The 18,756-nt window shown below is 38.6% G+C and overlaps 1 protein-coding gene across 3 annotated transcripts in view; it reads right to left on the bottom strand.

Annotated features, from left to right (window-relative positions):
* Positions 1–18,756, bottom strand: part of gabbr1b (gamma-aminobutyric acid (GABA) B receptor, 1b) — a 137,686-nt gene that overhangs the window by 56,833 nt on the left and 62,097 nt on the right. For all 3 annotated transcript variants that reach the window (XR_013190460.1, XM_077196426.1, XM_077196427.1), the window contains exons 7-12: positions 11,222–11,382; positions 6,669–6,803; positions 3,994–4,164; positions 1,858–1,959; positions 423–488; positions 104–295 (exon numbers count right to left, since the gene is read on the bottom strand). Coding sequence is in view for 2 of the 3 variants with exons in the window: in XM_077196426.1 (XP_077052541.1) it covers positions 104–295; positions 423–488; positions 1,858–1,959; positions 3,994–4,164; positions 6,669–6,803; positions 11,222–11,382 (827 nt within the window). In the remaining variant the exon portion in view is untranslated. The remainder of the gene's footprint in view (positions 1–103; positions 296–422; positions 489–1,857; positions 1,960–3,993; positions 4,165–6,668; positions 6,804–11,221; positions 11,383–18,756) is intronic.

Genomic DNA, 18,756 nt, shown 5'->3' with positions numbered 1-18,756 from the left:
AATGTGCCAAGGTCTGGGCCTAGCCACAGGACACAAACTAAGCAATTCTTATATTTAGGATCAATGAGAGTCAGGAAATAAAACATTATTCAGGCCCACTTACCAGGTTAGAGGCCCCTCGCACCGTCTCTGGATTGAGCATGACTATCTCAGTGGTCACATGACCCTCCACAGCTTCTGTCATCTGTTCCACAGTGCAGTTGATGGATGGGTCTTTGATCTTGAACCAGTTGTCAGCGTACCAGCCAATCAGAAACCACACATACTTTTTCCCATACAGTTTCTCCTTATAGACCTGCAGGTGGGTTGTGTGAAAAAGGTGGGGTTAGGATGAAAAGAATGAAAAATTAACAGAAACTCCGTGTTTCCCCTTTGACATTGACATAGATTTATCATGATCAGCTAGATGGCTGATTACCGACCTCACAAAAAACTTTCCTGGCTTCCGTTTCGTAAAACAGTCCCACAATAATGCGCGCATCTTGCCGCTGTAGGAGCAGAGCAAGAATTGATGATTAGAACAAAGAAATGAATGCGACAAATTTGCAAAAGTCACTGAATTAGCATGAGAGTGGGGTCCCCTAAGTCTTTGAGAGTGCTACTGTGTATAACACTGCAGTAATTTTGGTTTGGACAAGCAGTCCAATCCGTGCTACTTTCCCCTCTCAGCATTGTGCTATTCCAGGTTACCATGGTTCCTCTGGTGGTACTCCATTAATCTTGTGCACCAAAACTAGGGCGGCACACATGGCAGGCCTTTGCTAAACAGGCAGCCAGGGGCCCAGCCGTCACTGGAGAGAGCAGGATGGGGAAGCGGTAGGGCTGGGGGGGGGACAGATCATCTGACCCATGTTCCAATTAAAATGATTCTCCTCAAGAATAAGATTAGATTCAAACACTGTTGTATTTTTCTCCCGGACTCAAATGATGTCCTTTGGCGTGACAGTCCCAGAGCTAGCCAATCACATTAAAGGTGCATGTTCCTGTGTTTATATCTGGAAGTGTTTATGAAAAAAGAAAAAAATTTGCTTAAAGAAAATCAAGTCTATCTTTAGGGCAATTACATTTTGTTATTGTGATATTATTTATATAACAATACATATTTTCCCCCAAATTCCCATTACCATTGTACAAAACAATAATAAGGTAATGTAAAACAAAATTGTTATAGTAGTATTTGCTGTGTAGATTTAAATAAAAAAAATTTAAAAATCACTATATGACAATATATTTGGTAATTCTTAACAAGGATGCTAGATTTTTGTTAATTTTTTGTTTGTTTACTTATTTATTACTTAAATTGAACTTAAAATATAAAAATATAAGTTTACAATCTTTTGAGAAGGTGGGGTTTATTTTTTAATATTTATTGGGGAAATACATTTTGTCAATATTGGAAAAGCACAATAAATATGTTTCTTATTCATTGTATTATGTTTATTATTTAGTATTTCTTACTAAAATGTAATACTAAAAAATGTATGGAAATTACAAAAAAAAGGTGCAAAAATTAAGCATCTAGAAGCAATACGGTAGATGAGGGTTGGGGGTTGGGGGGGGGGGGGGTAAATATAGCTAACTGTCATGGAATTAATTAAAGGTAATGCGGCAGCGTCAATATCATTTCTCGTATTTTTTCCATCTGATTTTGGGTTGAGATGTGACCTGGTGTTTTAGTGAGATTCGCCCTTAAAGATTTTGAGTCTATGTGTGTTTCGCATCTGTTTTGCATCTGATAATCATAGGATGCTGTTGATGAGGGTGCTGATCTGATTGCTCTACCATGGCACTGACTGGAACACCTGTACTTTAACATGGCAGCGAGGCCATAAATGAAATGAGTGAAAGTGAAAGCACCTTGAGGTTCTTGACGGCCACAGCAGGATCCGTGAGGAAACTTTGCCTCACACTGATCTCAATGCCTGCCTCCTTCACCCTCTGCTCTAGATCATCCAGAGTCTGGGAGAGAGAGAAATTAAAGGAGAATTGAGAAAGAGAGGGAGGGAAAGTGAAGAGCATGGAGACAAGAAAAACATACGCAGATGAGTGAGGGAGGTGATGTCGGGTAGAAAAAGCAAGAGACGGGAGAGAATATTATAGAAAGGCAGAAAGGTAGAAAGGCAGAGATAAGACAGGAATGGAGAAAGGAAACGAGGGAAAAAAGAAAATTAGAAAGAGACTGGCAGATTTAATTTCTTTTGTTGGGACTTGTTTACTGTCCTGTGTGTACCAATAAAACAAGCGTGTAAATTTTAATACAGTCTGTATAACCTCAGGCTGCAGAGTGCAGGAGGAAACAAAGGAATAGAGCCATGCCTACATCAGCTACAGCCCACAATCCCAGATGTTATCTTATACAGCACACAAGTACACTTTACCTACATAGCATACAAAAATACATGCTATACCCTGAAGTAAACAATGTGCTTCTGAAACTCTCAATTACATAAACACACCCTGTCTGAGTTGCACAACTCAGAAACCAGGCGTCAGGCATTCGCTGCATATTGTTTTACAAGTTCCAGGGACAAGGACAAGGTTTTCTGTCCACACTAGAAGAAAAACACTGTGTATGATTTGATACAATCTAGCCAAGATGACAGCATAGATCAAAATAGACCCTTTTTACTTTCTTTTAAAAGGATGTTCCTTGATCTCATTGTGCGCAATTAATTCAATCACATTGCTTCAAAATAAGGCAGTTTCAATGTGAAGTGGGTTTTAATTTTATTCAAAAAGCATTTTTTGTTTATTCAGAATTATTCGATTAGATTCAATACTGATTTGTTTAATTTGACTTAATTGTATTTAAATATAATTTGAATCAATCATAAAATGATTAGATTTCATTAACAAACATTTAATTTAGTATTTTTAATATGCATGTATAGGATTCTTAAAAAAATTATCTTAAAGCATCTTAGTAAGGAAAAATAAGTCAATCTACTTCCGACTGTTCGGTGCACCAAAAGTTCAAGGAAACATGATAATAAATAAGAGAAGCAATATAGATGACTAAATTATTTTAAACTTAAATGTTTTCTGCACAAAAAGTCACCAACTGAACAATAATACAAGTAAAATGTATAAAATAGAATTATAAAATAATGCAGTCAAGTTTTCATGCAATGAAAGCATTTTATTTCAGCTGAGGTCATCTAAATGAGATGGGATATTTAGTCATATTTCATGATCGATGCAAATTGATTTTGTTAATGAGAAACAGTGTGAATCGTTACATACGGAGCCCGTATGTGCTACATTTCTGTACTTGTGTGAATAAACTCAATTAATTAATGCATTGTTTCTTGGGGGAACACAATAGTTTTGCCAGTGCAAATATTTTGTAAGAGAATTTTAATGCATTTAAATATAATTTTTCTTTCCATCTCAGAATTTTATCCATTACCATACGGGTCCCTTAGACCTGTAGGGTCTCTGTAGATACACGCCATTTTCAAAGAATGTTTTCATAATTTAAGCTCTGAAACAACTTTCCTTTTTTGCTGATGTCAATAAGACTGCTGATGTTTTGACCAAAGAGTGCCACACTATTGACTTCAAACTCTGGTATGAAATGCCCACCTGACATGAATTCCGAATGGATGAAATCAAGTCCTGCCCTACACTTTTTGTCCTCAATAAATATTCTGGTCCACTTGGAAATACACTTTTACAATTAAAATTGGTCACATTATATAAGTTAACTTGGTTTTGAATATCATTTAATGCTTTAATAAGACTTTGATGTATTACTGTGCAGAGCAGGATTATGGACCAATAGGATTTCACAGTGGGTGGGGCTACTTAGGACAACATACAATAAACAAGCAACAATCATCACTTGTAGCAGCTGATACAGGACTGAGTATTTAGGACACCTCCTCCTAAATACTGATCAAAGTATGGAAAATCTTTTCTGTTTGGCCTCTGTTGTGCAATAGTCTGCAAGCTTATCATTGAATAATTATTGCCTTTAAACATCTCACTCACAGAGGTGAAGACCTCGGTGGTCTGCTGGATGGTAGCGATCTTGGTCCATTTCCACTTCTGGAAGAGCTGCACGCGGGTGGGGTTGTGCAATGTGGCTGAGGGGTGCGTGCGGAAGAAGGTGGGGAAACGCTGACGGTTGGAGAGGGCTGGTGAACTGGATCCATAGGACAACTGCAAGCAAATAAGAAATGCTTAAGAGAAAGATATACACACACTGTACAGACACTAAGACTTTTGAAGGAAGATTAGAAACAAGCGAGTTAATAAAACTGTGCGATAAAATCACCCGCAGGAAAACCAGTGCCCAAGGGGCTAAATTATCTCCTGCACAGTTCACTCGGAACAGCTTTAGTTAACATTGGGGACTGTAGTGTGTGAGACAGGCGTGAAAAGCTGTGATAAAAAAATTAAATGCAAAATAAAACATTTCCTGTTTTAAGTGCAGCACCGACATCAGTCAAAAATCGATGACAGCAGCGAGTTTTTTAGCTATTTTGCTAATAACTCAATGTCATTCCCAGAAGCAGCGAGATGTCGTTGAGTGACAGGTCTGCTGAGGGGGTGGAAAAAGGGAGGGTTTCAAGGCCAGCGGGGGGATATATAGGTCAAAACTCATATGTGAAGAGAAAAAGCTCTCAACAGATATAAAAATAGAGCAGAGCATGAAAAATAAAGAGACTGATTTTCAAAAAGAAAAAAAAAAGAAAAAGAAGATGAGGCATTGGGAGTGCACTTCAAAGACGTGCCAAAAGCGAAATAAAATTACATAAATATCTGATCCAAATTGTCTGGAAGCCATTTCACTGATTTCGGGTATTTGTACAAAGTGCTGCATGTTCTGAAATGGGAACGCATTTAGGTAGCTCATCTTAACTGTGGTATTACACTTTCAATGATCAGACCTGCTGGAGAGTTTGCTTTGTGATGCACAGAGTCATACTGAAGCCATCAATGCCAAATGCAGAGACTAGAGGTATATTCCCCCACTTTAATGCAATTATTCCTGCCTCCTGAATAGTACATTCAATTTGTACACATCCTGTCTGATCGGCCTCAGAGAGACTGACAAACGTAACTAAATGAATTGCTGTGGACTGTAAGTCAGTGATTGGCTTATGTTCAGGAATATGAAATTAAACAAACCATACATTTACTTCTTTCATCTTCCACAATTATGTAATGTCTTTGAATGTCTTCTAAGCAAATATTGATGTAGCCTATGCAATTAATTCAACAAATTAATTTGAATATCATTCAGTTAATTTGATTGAAATCCGTAATCGATTGGCAACCAATCAGTAAAAAAATATATATATATTTTTTAAAGAAGTCTCTTATGTTCACCCAGGCTAAATTTATTTGATAAAAAAATACAATAAAAACTGTTATATTGTTAAAGATTATTACAATTTAAAACAACTATTAGAATTCTATGGTAAATTTTAAATGTAATTTATTCCTGTGATGGCAAAGCTGAATTTCCAGCATCATTACTCCAGAGTTAAATGATTCTTCAGAAATCATTCTAAAAAGCTAATTTACTGCCCAAGAAACATTTCTTATCATCATTATCAATGCTGAAAATAGTTGTGCTGCTTAATATTTTGGTGTAAATTGAGATTCTTTTCAGGATGTTTTGATAAATATAGTTTAAAAAAAATAGCATTTATTTCAAATATAATTATTTTGTAACATTATAAATGTCTTTACTGCCCCTTTTATTCAATTAATGCATCTTTGCTGAATAAAAGTAGCCTATTATTTCTTTCATAAAAAAGCGTCTCGGTTTACAAATCTCGGGTTACCTGAGAAGGGGAACGAGACTGGGGAATGCCTCCTGCATGACCGGTCTCTAAAGCATGTGTTTAAAAAACACAACTATAAAACATAGCTATAACATTGGCCAGCGACAGCCTATGACGTCACAACAGGTGGGAGCAGAGTATAAATAGGGTGCCTGTAGTACATGTCATATAATTCTTGCCTCAAGCAGACCTGGGCAGGCACACCTGAAGCATGGCAATGAGACGCAGTGTCTCGTTCCCCTTCTCAGGGAACCATGGTTACATTCGTAACCCGAAACGTTTCCTTTCGAATTGGAAGCCACACTGCATCCTAGGACGCTAATAGGGAACAAATGCCCACTCAGCCATGCTGAAGGAATGAGTGTTGTATGGCTGACATAAGTCAGTGACTTCAGAGGAACTGATCCGGAGTCTCAGTTTTCCTTCCTAACAGTACGTACCAGCAGTCGTCGTGACTCTATTCCCTAGGGCCAGACACTCTGGCTACATCACGCAGCTTAGCTCAGGTATTCAAAGAATACCTTAAAGGGAATATGGCCAAGGATATTAATATACCCTGCCAGTCGCCACAAGGGACACACCCCTGACGATACATCTTTTCGACAAACAAACCATTAGAATAAGTGAATTCACAGCCTTCTCTACCTGTATTCGGGGTTTAAACTTGTAAGTTTTTGGTTCCCTGATATTTAACAACTAGGCTGAACCACCCCATTTCTACAGAACCTACATGTAAACAAATTATTACGGGAATGCCCATATTACTCATTCATCTTGTCAAAAATTCCAATGTTTGCTGCGGAAGAACATTGTTTTTCCTCAACATTCTTTCAATGACAGCTTATCTCTAAACATTCAAAGTGAACCCACCACTATAAGGTTCCACATGCGAGCAGCCTCGGCCACCAGTGTGGACACAGAGCTGCAGCCAGGCATCAAAACGATTTTTATGGGCTCCGTGTACAGCAGGTCATACAGCAGCTTTGTGGCGTCTCCAGGATCACACTGAAAGCAGAGAGAGAGAGAAAAACATTTAAATATATAATCTATATTCAGATTTGAAGTACAGTTGTCACTATTCATGAGGCATTCTGTCACTTCATGCACAAAACTGCAGACCTCAACAAAAAAAAAAACAACAATAACACATTTCACACTGTATATACATTTGCTGCAACAGTATAAGAACCCCCATAGGGAGAGAGACTTAATTTCATACTGAATCACATAAGTAGAGATAAATATGCATTGGAAAGCAGAATATAAAGGAGCAGAGACCGATAAAGCAATAAATGCATACTGTAAAGGGGAAAGCTGCAGTCTTCCAAGGACACATGCATTTGCCCATATATACAGCAAGAAACAATGTTTGTTTGCTGGACATGTACCCTCACCCGACACTGACAATCAGCTCTTTTTTTACCCCATTTGTCTTAAAATGACTGTCAATGAAAGATCAATATCTCATTTAAATGATAATAGTAGGTTAAGGCCACAATTGATCATGTGTTGAGAGTAAACCGGGTTGCAACCAGTGGCCTTGAGCACAGCCAGAATATTTAAAGCTGAGATTTTGTTTAGTTTTTGTTGTTCTGGGAACAGAGAGAAGCTTAAACAGGGGCAAAAGCTATAAAGAATAAAAATGATTCAAGGCTTGATTGGTGCAATCAGAAATTCAATTGGCAGGACCATGTGGCAACTGACTGCTCTTTACTTATTGGCGTCTAATCCTGAGACACATCTCTATTTCTGTCTCTCCCGATGATTTTAATTTATTTTAAACATACAGCTAAATCACTCCAATTATTTCCATTAAAACAAAAGAAGCGTTTTAGTAAGAAACTGCTTTTCTTGTCTGAATTACAATGACTGCCTGTGAAAAGGATGAAATTAATGTGACACTCCATACAGTTATGTTAGAGATTTACATCAACTGCCTCCACTGCAGACACATGCCTACACATTATTTTTAATAAAGTAAATAAAATGAGCCAGATTGCACATAATATGTTCAGGCAAACAGTATGTCCTCAGGAGTCTGTGGTGAGAATGCTACCGTAGACTCTCTCCAGACTCCCAGGGGGTCATCAGCAAAATCGTACCCACAGAATGGAGACCTAGTTTGGGCTCTAAATCTCCCCCTGCCCTGACTTTCTAACCCTGAGGGAAGCCATGCGTAAGCCTACATTTTTAAATGCACCCGGGCTCCACCTAATCAAAACAACTGTAAGAACTGCATTCTGAATTTTTGAAAACACAGAAGGTAGATTATCCTGAAAATAGAAGGATCATTCTTTCCTAAGGAACTGATCCATCTGAACTGAACCATCGAACAAATATGATGATGATGATAGTTTGGTTTGACTTATTATTATGTATAAGGTCCTAACTACTTAGAAAACAAAACATATAATTTTTTTTTAAATTAAAATACCAGTTGTTATTTCAAAACACTTTTGAGAAATGTGTATCTTAAAATTATACATATAATTGTATTTATCTACTAATTATAATTTTAGTTTTGGGTCTGTAAGATTTTAATAAGATACATTAATAATTATATTCAGCAATGAAGGATTAAGTAATAGTAGCCACATTTTTTAAAAATAATCTATTTAAAAATTGCTGTTCTTTTTAACTTTTCATGTAAAAATATTTATCATGGTTTCCACAGAAATATTAAGCAGCAAAACTGTTTTAATCATTGATAATAATAAGAAATGTTTCTTGAGCACCAAAATACCATATTAGAATGATTTCTGAAGGATCATGTGACACTGAAGACTGGAGTAATGATGCTGAAAATTCAGGTTTGCATCACAGGAATATATTACAGTTTAAAATATATTCAAGTACAAAACAGTTATTTAAAATGAAAATAATTGTTCACAATTTTAATTTGTTTTACTGTATTTTTGAACAAATAAATGCAGTCTTGGTGAGCATAAGAGAAAAAACATTAAACTCCAAACTTTTGAACGGTATTGTATAAATATTAACTAAATATTATATAAATATCCAATTAGTGAGTGAGTCGGATGTTTACTGCTCTGATGGTTTCCGCAGATTCAGTTCATTAGATGCAAACTTTCTGACCGATTCTTTAAAAGAAGTGTTCTTAAATATGACTACACTCGTTGGACTGTATGTTTGTTTTTGCCTGCAGTCAGTGAAGACAACACAATAGAAAGACATTTTCCCAGTCAGCAAAAACATTTTTCTTTGCTGTGGTGCTGTAGAATAGTTTCCCCACCCAGTTCCTGGAGGGACACCAACAGAACACGTTTTCAAACTCTTCCTAATCAAACACACCTTATTCAACTCATCAGCTCATTAATTGAGACTCCACGGAATGAAATGGATGGGTCAGATAAGACTCATCCAAATGTGCACTGTTGGTGTGCCTCCAGGAACAGGTTTGGGAAACACTGCTGTAGAACAGAAGTGCAGCAAATATTAGTATAAGAGCATATTGGGACTGTGGTTTGATGGTTCACTAAATATGAATCAAACATATCAGCTGGATGCTATTAAAACATCTGTCTCAAAACTCAAGAGTTGGAGGACAAGAAAGGATTGCAAAACTAGTCTAATGATGCACTCTTAAGGAAACTTAATTGCCTAATTAAAAGCACATAAAATAATCAAGATACTCACACTCTTTGTATAATATAGCATTCCTGCAGCTCAAACAGTAGCACAGGGACATGGGTTCGATTCCCAGGGACATCCATGAACTGATAAAACATATACCTTTAATGTAATTCCCTTTAGAGCATCTGCCAAAAGAACAAGTTATGTCTGTATTGCCCAGCCCATGACAATCCTTTTTTTAATAGGTGCTTTTAAATACTCTCTAGCACTGACAACACCTAGAACAAGGGATTTCAGTGTCCCCGTTCTCCTCCATCATTCAAATCAGTGTAAGAACAAACCCCAAAAACACATTAAAGACCCCATGACACAAGTGTTAAGGCCAAGGGATCTCACATCGGGTCTCTGGGGAAATCAGGCACAGGTCCAGTCCATGCTAATAAGCCCTTTTACCATCCCTGTCGTCCCACGGAGAACGCCACCCTCAGCTCCAATCAGAACGCCCCAGAACCACGCTGGGCGCAGGTTTAATGAGACTGCTCTTTCTGTTACTCAGGAGGGAACATTTGGGTCTGAATATCTAAAACCCAACTCCTGCCTGCCTTATACCTCCTGATGACACAGCGCTTTTCTGCTCTCTAAATGTAGCTGTCCATGGTGCTGAATCCTAATCAGTGGCGGCTCTCTGCATGTGTGTGATTCTGTGTGCATGTATTCATTCAGATCCGCAGGGGTCCAGAGTACATCAACCTACCGCGGGGGCATCAGAAACGATGCTTTCAATATGTAGAGTTCAGATTGCCTTGAACTGCACTTCATTTGTCTGGTTAACCGTATAGTCTTACACCAGCCAGCTAATTTCTTCCATGTATCCTTCTGCCTCTTTTTATGCAATAATGGTAAAGAGGCATGCTTTTTTCTTTTGTCAGAGCAATCTGTGGCCTCATGTGTTTGTTTGAACAGCAGTGGTCTTGGTAACAGTTGTCATGCCAACCTCCGCCCCCAGTCTTTCCTCCTTCTCCTGTATCTTTGAAACGGGGTTCCAATGCAGACCCATTCCGACCAATCACGGCAAAGCTCTTAGCAACACGGAGTAGTCACAGGGAATTAACTGTTTGCACTCTGCATGTATCTATATGTCTTCTCCGTCAAATACTCTGGCTTGCACTCTGCATATACGTGTGTGTGTGTGTGTCTGTGTGTGTGTGTGTGTGTGTGTGTGTGTGTGTGTGTGTGTGTGTGTGTGTGTGTGTGTGTGTGTGTGTGTGTGTGTGTGCGAGAGGGAGTATGCATTGGCATCTCCTGAGCGGGGGAGGAGGGACGCAGGTGGGAAAGATGGAGAGAAGTAGAGGGAGAGAGAGAGTCAAGCAAATGGAAAGATACGGACAGGGAAAGCGTAAGGTATACAGAGCTGCTATGAATAGATTTTTGCAGGCAAATCTCAGGTGACGGCATAACTGATGAATAATATGATGCTGTCAAACATTCCTCTGTGCAGCTTTAATGAAGTCATACTGAATCAAGTACAAATTCCTATTTTAAGAACATTATGTTCATTAGTATCCACCAAACCCCTATTAGCATACTACAGCAGTACAGCTGACCCAATATGCTGTAGTAAAATGTAAATTTGCTCAGAAATCTCCAGTGAACACAAATCTTCAGAAAGCAAACTGATAATGACACTCCACACTGTTTGAATAAATAACATCAATTGCAAGAAAACACTCTTATGGAATGACTAGTTCAGTACACACTCAAGTGCATACTATCAAACAGTTAAAATAATGGAAAGTAATTAAAGAGGTTCACATGCAGTGCTCACTTACCATACTGTCATAGTGAATTAATTCAAGCTCATAATCCGGAAGAATATCCGTTCTCTTGTTCACCAAATCCAGGGCCATTTGGGCAGCAGGCAGACATGCTTGGCCACCTGGCCATCCGCCGCTCATGGGGAACAGGGCTCCGATGTAGAGTTTCTTCTTGCCTAGAACCGGGCAGGACCAGGAGAACAGTAAAGTAAGGGTGGCCAAAATAAAGTAGGAAGTTGAAACCAAGCGCTGTCCTCTGCTGTGAGGCTGCCAGGATAGTTTGGCCATAGTGGGCAAGAGTGTGTACCAACACAGTTTCTGTTCTTGATATTATTTTACATGAAAGGCAAAGCTGAAGTTGTTTGACAATAATTTTACTTTCATAGAGATATTTTGGGAAGTATAAATTTCATTCCCACTCAGTGCTGAAATTATTCAAAATCTCAAGTAAATATACCGCACTGTCAATTACCCTAAAGTTCTATAGACCTGCAATAGGCCTATACTTTTAGATGCACTAAAATACACTTTTACATTTTCAACTTGGTTGCGTTCAGGATGAAAACACAACCACGACATCGATGACGATTCAACGGAATGTGGTTTCGTTTCTTAACTAAATTTAATTAGCTGTGCGCAGAGGAAATTGCGTTAAAATTAGACGCGTTAACAAAGGTAATCAAGACAGAAAAGTCCGCGTACTGAATTATTGCGTTCGCAAGCGAGTGTTTTACATTAGCAGCTAACTGTTTTAAAATATACAAAGTTTCAAAGATTCACAAAAGTTGTAAGTACTCAAAATTAGAACCGCGAAGTCAATTGGTAATAAAATGACATTGAAAAATAAAGTAGCTAACAACAGTCTAAAGAGGCGGTCTAATATTTAACAACAGAATACATTTACGCGGAATAAACTAGCGCTGAAAAACAATAACAAACGGTCGTTGCCTCGAGAGTTTTTAGTGCTGTATTCTTATACTCACGCTTTTCCTGAACCCGGAACAAATATAGCGGAAAAATAATAATAATAACGTTTCAGGTTTGTTTATGGAAAGCGCAATGTTTACAAACGGTCGACTGGAATCTTCTGTGTGCGTCTTTAGAAAACGATACGTTGAATTCGAAGTGAAAACCGATCAGCGCTGAAAAACGGAGGACTAAATGTCGTTGTGGTTGATTGGTATAAAATCCAGTACGGAAAAAAAAGAAACGAATAAACGAAGTCACGGCAGTGAGTGTGTATGTGTTCGTTGGATGCAGCAGGAGACTGAGAGAGAGGGAGAATGTGCTGGGTTTATAGAGAGAGACAGCGCGCGCGCGCATGAGTGAGAATGTGTATGTATGTTCGTGTGAGAGAGAGATTGAGATAAACTGTGAGAGAAAAAGAGCTAGAAAGGACTGTATGTGACGTGAGAGAGAGAGTCGTATATGTGTGGGGCTCATTTTCCCTCTCCGTTTCACAGAGCACTTTGAATTTGCAATCCCTTTAACACAAGGTTGTGGTTTCACTGTTTTATTACACACCCGTCTCCCACTTCTCCGCCAACTACACCCAAACCATCCGCCTCCTATCCACATTTTGCTTTCTATCAGTCTCTTCCTCAGAAGCTAATTACAAAAACATTTTAATTTAATCAAGGTGGATCATGATAATAGAACCCCATATGCAATAACGTCTTCCTTCTGGCACACAATTGAATCCTGACAGTGCGACAATTTAGTCTCTGTTTTCATGTCACTCACTTTTTGTGATGTTTTTCAATCAATATAAGGATTGAATTTATCCTGAATCATTTCAGACAGAAGCTGCTGCACACTACATTATGAATCACATGCTCCGTTCCTCTCTCCCACACACCGTCATCTCCACTGCACCATCTATTTCCAAACTCCCAGCCACTGCTCACACTAAACCTTCACCTTACAGCAGATACATCGTGAGAAACAGGACCCACAGAGGAATGTCTGTGTGCGCCTGACTGTAGTCTTCAATAATGTATCTCCAAACTGATGGGCTGACACGATCCTTCTCTTCCTCACCTTCACCAGAACGTAATGTTTTTCTACTTGTTCAGTGGCTTCGGTAACACGTTCACCCTCTCACAAATCTTTAGAGTTGATGAGAATCGCTACAGTTATCCATCTCGCTTCTCTTGCTCTGTTTATTCCCAGCACACTCTTGATTGATCTTGCAACTTCTCTCGCTTGCAAAAACACAGCACAAGCCCAGTTACATCACACCGATACTCAAAGTTAGGCGTGACATGGGCCATGATCAAGCAGACTTTGAAATGAATAATGAAACTCCAGGCAGAAACATGAGATATGGCTTTCGCTAGGTGCTTGGGTAATTCAGATCGTTACAGCGATATATTTTTGCTGACATTCTGGCTCAAAGCTGATTAGCAATTCTGGAATCTACATGTTTTAAACAACAAGAGCTGCTTTTGTAAGCGAAGCACTTTAAGCCAAGTGAACTGAGAAATTTTAGGCCACCTTTCTGTTTCTCTCTCTTGAACTGTTTCGATTTCCACATTCTCATCAACATCAAAACCCAGAGGCGCTGGTTATATATCAGAGAACTTGTATTAGTGGCCTGAGGAAGTGCCACAAATGAAATACACCCATGTATGTATGGTGCATGTAGAGAGGCGAATAGCCTCCAGGGCGGCGCTAGCACTACATTCTAGGCCAGTTTACCCAAAAGCCAATAATTCCTAAATTATAATAATAATTCAAAATGTCAAAAAATTGAGTAACCACATGTGACATAAAAAAGCATGCACACTTTTATGGAGGTGGCGCTATAACAGTAATAAAGGTGAAAATGCTGTATTTCAATGTTAAATTTATAGAAATTTGAACCATGCAAATTTACTTTAAAAAAAGGTTACACACACACACACACACACACGCATGCACGCACGCACGTACACAAACACACACACACACACACACACTTTACTTAACATACACATACATTATAAGAATGTCATTAACACTGATGGATAAACAATAAGATCAGGCTATTAAATAGTAGTCTTATTACATTAAAGTTAGTAAGTTGGTATGAACCACAATCATCATCAACATAGAAAATAGCACAACGTGAAAATAAAGTGGTATTTTGGGTTAAGGTTACAGAAACTACAGTTACCACAAATACAACAATTTACTCCGTGACCCACTCAAAACAGTCTTGCGTCCCACTAGTTGAGAAACACTTATCATCCTTGCCTCAATGTGTATAACTTTAATTTTATTTCAGTCATGAAAAATTTATTGGATTTATTGGAAATCAATTGGATTTATGCGAAACCTACTTTTTTGAACAACTGTATTCCTAGGTTTTTCGCCCGATTAGAACCAAACCAGTGCAGAAAGATTCTCTGTAATAAATAATTATCTAAAAAAGTTAAACTTTCAATTCATCACAACGGCACGACAAAACATTCAAAGTGGGCAAGGCCACTTTAGCTTAAGCCTATGGAGTGAGGGAGTTGGTGATAGTCTGAAATCACAGTCCATATGCTGTTAGCTCATCTCTTCTTTAGCTAATCAACACTGTGATTGTTAATTTATTATTCACACTTGTTCTTATGGAATGGATTCTGATCTAATTGGTATGCTAATATTAATGTTGCTGCCTCTGGCAGAGCTTCAGTTGCTAACCAACCAGACGGACCAGTGATATTATCTAGAAAAAAAAAAAACCTTAGCTAAATAAATGTGTCATTAACTATTCGGAGCCACTTTCTATCGATTTCCTCTTGGATATATGACAAGGGTTTTCAATATTCCTGGAAGACCCTGATTAGCTGTTTCAGAAGGAGATATTGGCGTGCACCTAACCCAGGTTTTCTTACTTGTGCTAACATGTTGAAAGGCCAGCTCTGCTGCAGCATTCTATTGTTTCTCTAGTGTATAGTATGTAAACTACACTTTTTTATATTTGTTTATCTCAATGGCACTTGTGCAACTGAGAAAAGGTCCATTTCATGGTTTAAGTGCCTTCCAAAACTGAAACAGGCACTGATTAAATACCTATTATATTGAAATTAAATATTTATTATTTAAATGTTGCTTAAAGGTGCTTTAAGCGATGTCGGGTGACGTCACTTCTTGTTGACGTTTAAAGTATTGTCAAACAAAACGGAGGCTAGCTAGACCCTCCCTCCTCCTCATCCGCGCACTAACCCCCCAAACCCCACCCCCAAATCCTTCTTGTCGGTTATTGGCTGGAACAGTTTGTTGTGTTTTGTGGTGCAGGTTAGCCCAGTTTGTTTTTGTTGCCGTTTTTGTTGCCGTTTTTGGAGCCTGGGGTGTCTGCAGAGACCGCGTTTTTTTACAGTGTGTTCAGGGGACAGGCAGCTGGGGGAGAGTGAGGAGATGTTTGCTGTATGTGACAAAAAAGATTTTGGCCTAAAAAACGTGTGACATCGCTTAGAGCACCTTTAATTGCCGGGGAAAAAAAACCTTGTCAGATTGCACAAATATATTTCAATGTGCACTGCCCACAGCAACATAGTGTCAGCCCAGATGCGGCCCACATCTGGTACATGTGGAATCCATATGTACTAGATGAGTACTTTGAGTACAGAGTACTTTGCTGCTGTCTGGGTGGACCATGCTAATAAGAAAACCCTCGAACTCTTGTTTGGTACTGTATGCTACAATGTAATGTATTCAAATTGACCTTGCATTTCCACTGTGATGAATGTAAGGTAACCGTTATCAAATTAAATAATGAATATCAGGACAAATATTCCAATATATTTCAATATTTTATAATATTAAATTATATTAAAATATACAATAGTATTCAATGGATATATAACTTTTTGCATCTTAAAAGTTTTGGTGGAATAGACTTTCAATTGAGGGACAGAAATCTATCAGGTTTATTTGTCTTTCAAAGATGATTGATCAAATAAATAATCAGTTATTACTATCATGATTAATGTCATTAAAATCATGATCATTTTAATCAGGTTTTATTTGTCCTTCGAAGATGAACAAAAGTCTTATGGGTTTGGAGCACAGAACAAGGGTAAGTAAATTATGACAATTTTCTGTAATTTTTGGGTAATTACAACCGGAATGTTCTCCAGAGACAGCGATTTTGTAGTACAACTCCACTGCAAAATTAAAAGAAATAATCACAATTGTGATTTTGTCATTATCATGTAGCTCCAGTCGGTATACAGTATATTTACTGTGCAGTAAGCACTACGCTGGTATTCCATCTTTGCCAAATTCCATCTTTTTCACTGTCCTTCTATTGCTGTGTCTTTATCTCCCTGTCTTTCTCCACGCTTGCATTAAGAGGAGTGAGCTGCATGTCCCAGGCTGCTTGGAACAGGATCACGACACAGCAGACTGGATGTCACCGGAATTAGTATGGATATCCGCACATGCTTTTCGAAAAGAATGTCAAGGTTGAAGGCGACTGGGGGAATATCAGGCAAAACTGCCTCTCGAGAGAAATCTCGCCGCTGTCAAGCACAGCCCCGCAAAGCTGAAGCACGTGGAGGTCAGCAGCTCTACACCACACTCCCTCTGCATACAGAAAAAGCTGCCAGCAGGTTACGACGTCCCTGTGGGCCACCTTTCACTGTCTCTGCCAGTAATTCAGACACCTGATGCACTCCATTGCTGCCTTAATGGGATCAATTAAACCACTCTCTTCAGATCTAGAGGCATGGATCATTTTAAGATACAGCCATATTCACACTGTCTGCAGGTTGGTGGGAGTCAAATGGGACCGATGCTGAGATAACCGCGTAATTCGACATCTAATTCAAGTTTAAATGGACCTGCAGCCAGATCTCCTGTGTTTGATCCTCCACACGCACAGTTGGAGGATTGATCTAAATCTTTGTCATTGTGTTCCTGTTCTCTGAACCTCAAAACTACAGATGGGAATTGTAAGGAATTAAACGATGCTGGTGCATTTCTGATTCCCGAATGGTTCCATTAATGGTTCTTTTATTACATTTAAGGAATATTTGGGGGAAAAAGAAGTGCAAATTTTCAGTTGATGCTGAATTTAAAAGATTTTTTGTAATCAGGAATCAGAAAACACTGATTGTGCTATATGTTTTTGATTTACTAAAAATAACTGTCTCATAAGGTTAATTTATTCAGGAAATCAAAATACACAAGTTGCACTGAGAGTCTGTCTAGATCCTCGGTTATCAAACTGGGGTAAGCGTCCACCAGGGGTACGTGGACTGATTTCAGGGGGTACGCGAAGAAAGATCCTAAGTTCGTTTTTTATTTAAGGGGCTACCGGAGAAGTCTTGAGATCTGTTGTCAAAAAAGACTTGACCCTCCCTTCGCCAGCAATAATTTTTTCTATGACCCTCCAAAATGATTGTGAAAAAAGGCATGACCCTCCCCGATAATGTATTGATTACTTCTGTACTGGTTTGCGCTTGACTAGTGATGTAGTACTCGAGTCCGGTCTCGAGACCGATTTCTGCTGTCTCGGACTCGTCTCGGACTTGTAGGCCTACCTTCAAAGACTCAGTCTTTGGTCTCGTCCCCATCACAAGTTAAGGCAGTAACGATAGACTAAACCTACAATTCGGTTCGTATCATGATTTTTTATTTTAGATTTAAAAAAAATAAATCATGTTTTCGGTGCTGATGCAGTGGTGATGCGTTCATGTAATAAGGGTGGCGCTCCCAATAAAGTATCTTAAAGCTGCCACAAAGAACCGGCAAAAGTAATGATTATGAATATGTAAAATATAGCAAGGAGAGATTTTAATTGTTTATTAAAAAACAAGGTTTTTCAGTGTGCCTGCTTCAAGATGAAGTTGACGATGCTGACTCGCAATCTTCACAGTAACGCGCCAGAGAGAAATGCAGATTTCATACGGATTACATAAGCAGAGAGCAGTCTGTTTTTCGATTTTTAAATGTTCTGTTTAAAAGTAGACATCAAGCTTTCTATATATTTCTCAAGTCTGTGAAGTACATTATACGCTGAGTTTCGGTTCATTTATGAGACGAGAGTCCAGTTCACGCGCCGGCGACTCTGTGTCATGATGATCTATTTTCTACTATATATCTACTTCTTATTTATTAAATCCAGGCAATTGGTTGATGAAACATTAATTAAAATTAAGATACAATTAATAAAAAACGAAATTTACTTTAAAGAAAGGCTTTGTGCTTTCTGAAGTCGCTTTCAGAGCGGTCATGTCCGTAACGGAGAACAGTCACGTCCGTAACTGTTACGGTGTTTATTCATTTTGTCATGTTTCTGGTTTGTGGTTTCTCTGTCTTTGGTCTTTTATTCAGTTTGTGCCTTGTTATTTGTAGTCTGTTATTCTAGTCATGTCATTATTAGGTCCCTTGGTTCAGGTGTGTTGTCTTGTTAGGTTGTATGGTCCCGCTCGGTGTTCTGATTTGCCCCAGCTGTGTCTTGTTCCCTCATCCCGTCTGTGTATTTAAATCCTGTCTGCTCTTTTGTTCGTGGTCAGTTATTGAATGTATGTTTTAATGTGCGTACCACGAGTGTCTTGTCTGTTCTGAGTCTG

The sequence above is a fragment of the Siphateles boraxobius genome, unplaced genomic scaffold (genome assembly GCF_051911475.1).
Source record: "Siphateles boraxobius isolate OS27281-9 unplaced genomic scaffold, OSU_SipBor_1 35, whole genome shotgun sequence".
Taxonomy (NCBI): domain Eukaryota; kingdom Metazoa; phylum Chordata; class Actinopteri; order Cypriniformes; family Leuciscidae; genus Siphateles; species Siphateles boraxobius.
Note: the sequence above shows the minus strand (reverse complement) of the source record. Positions and strands in the feature narration are given on the sequence as shown.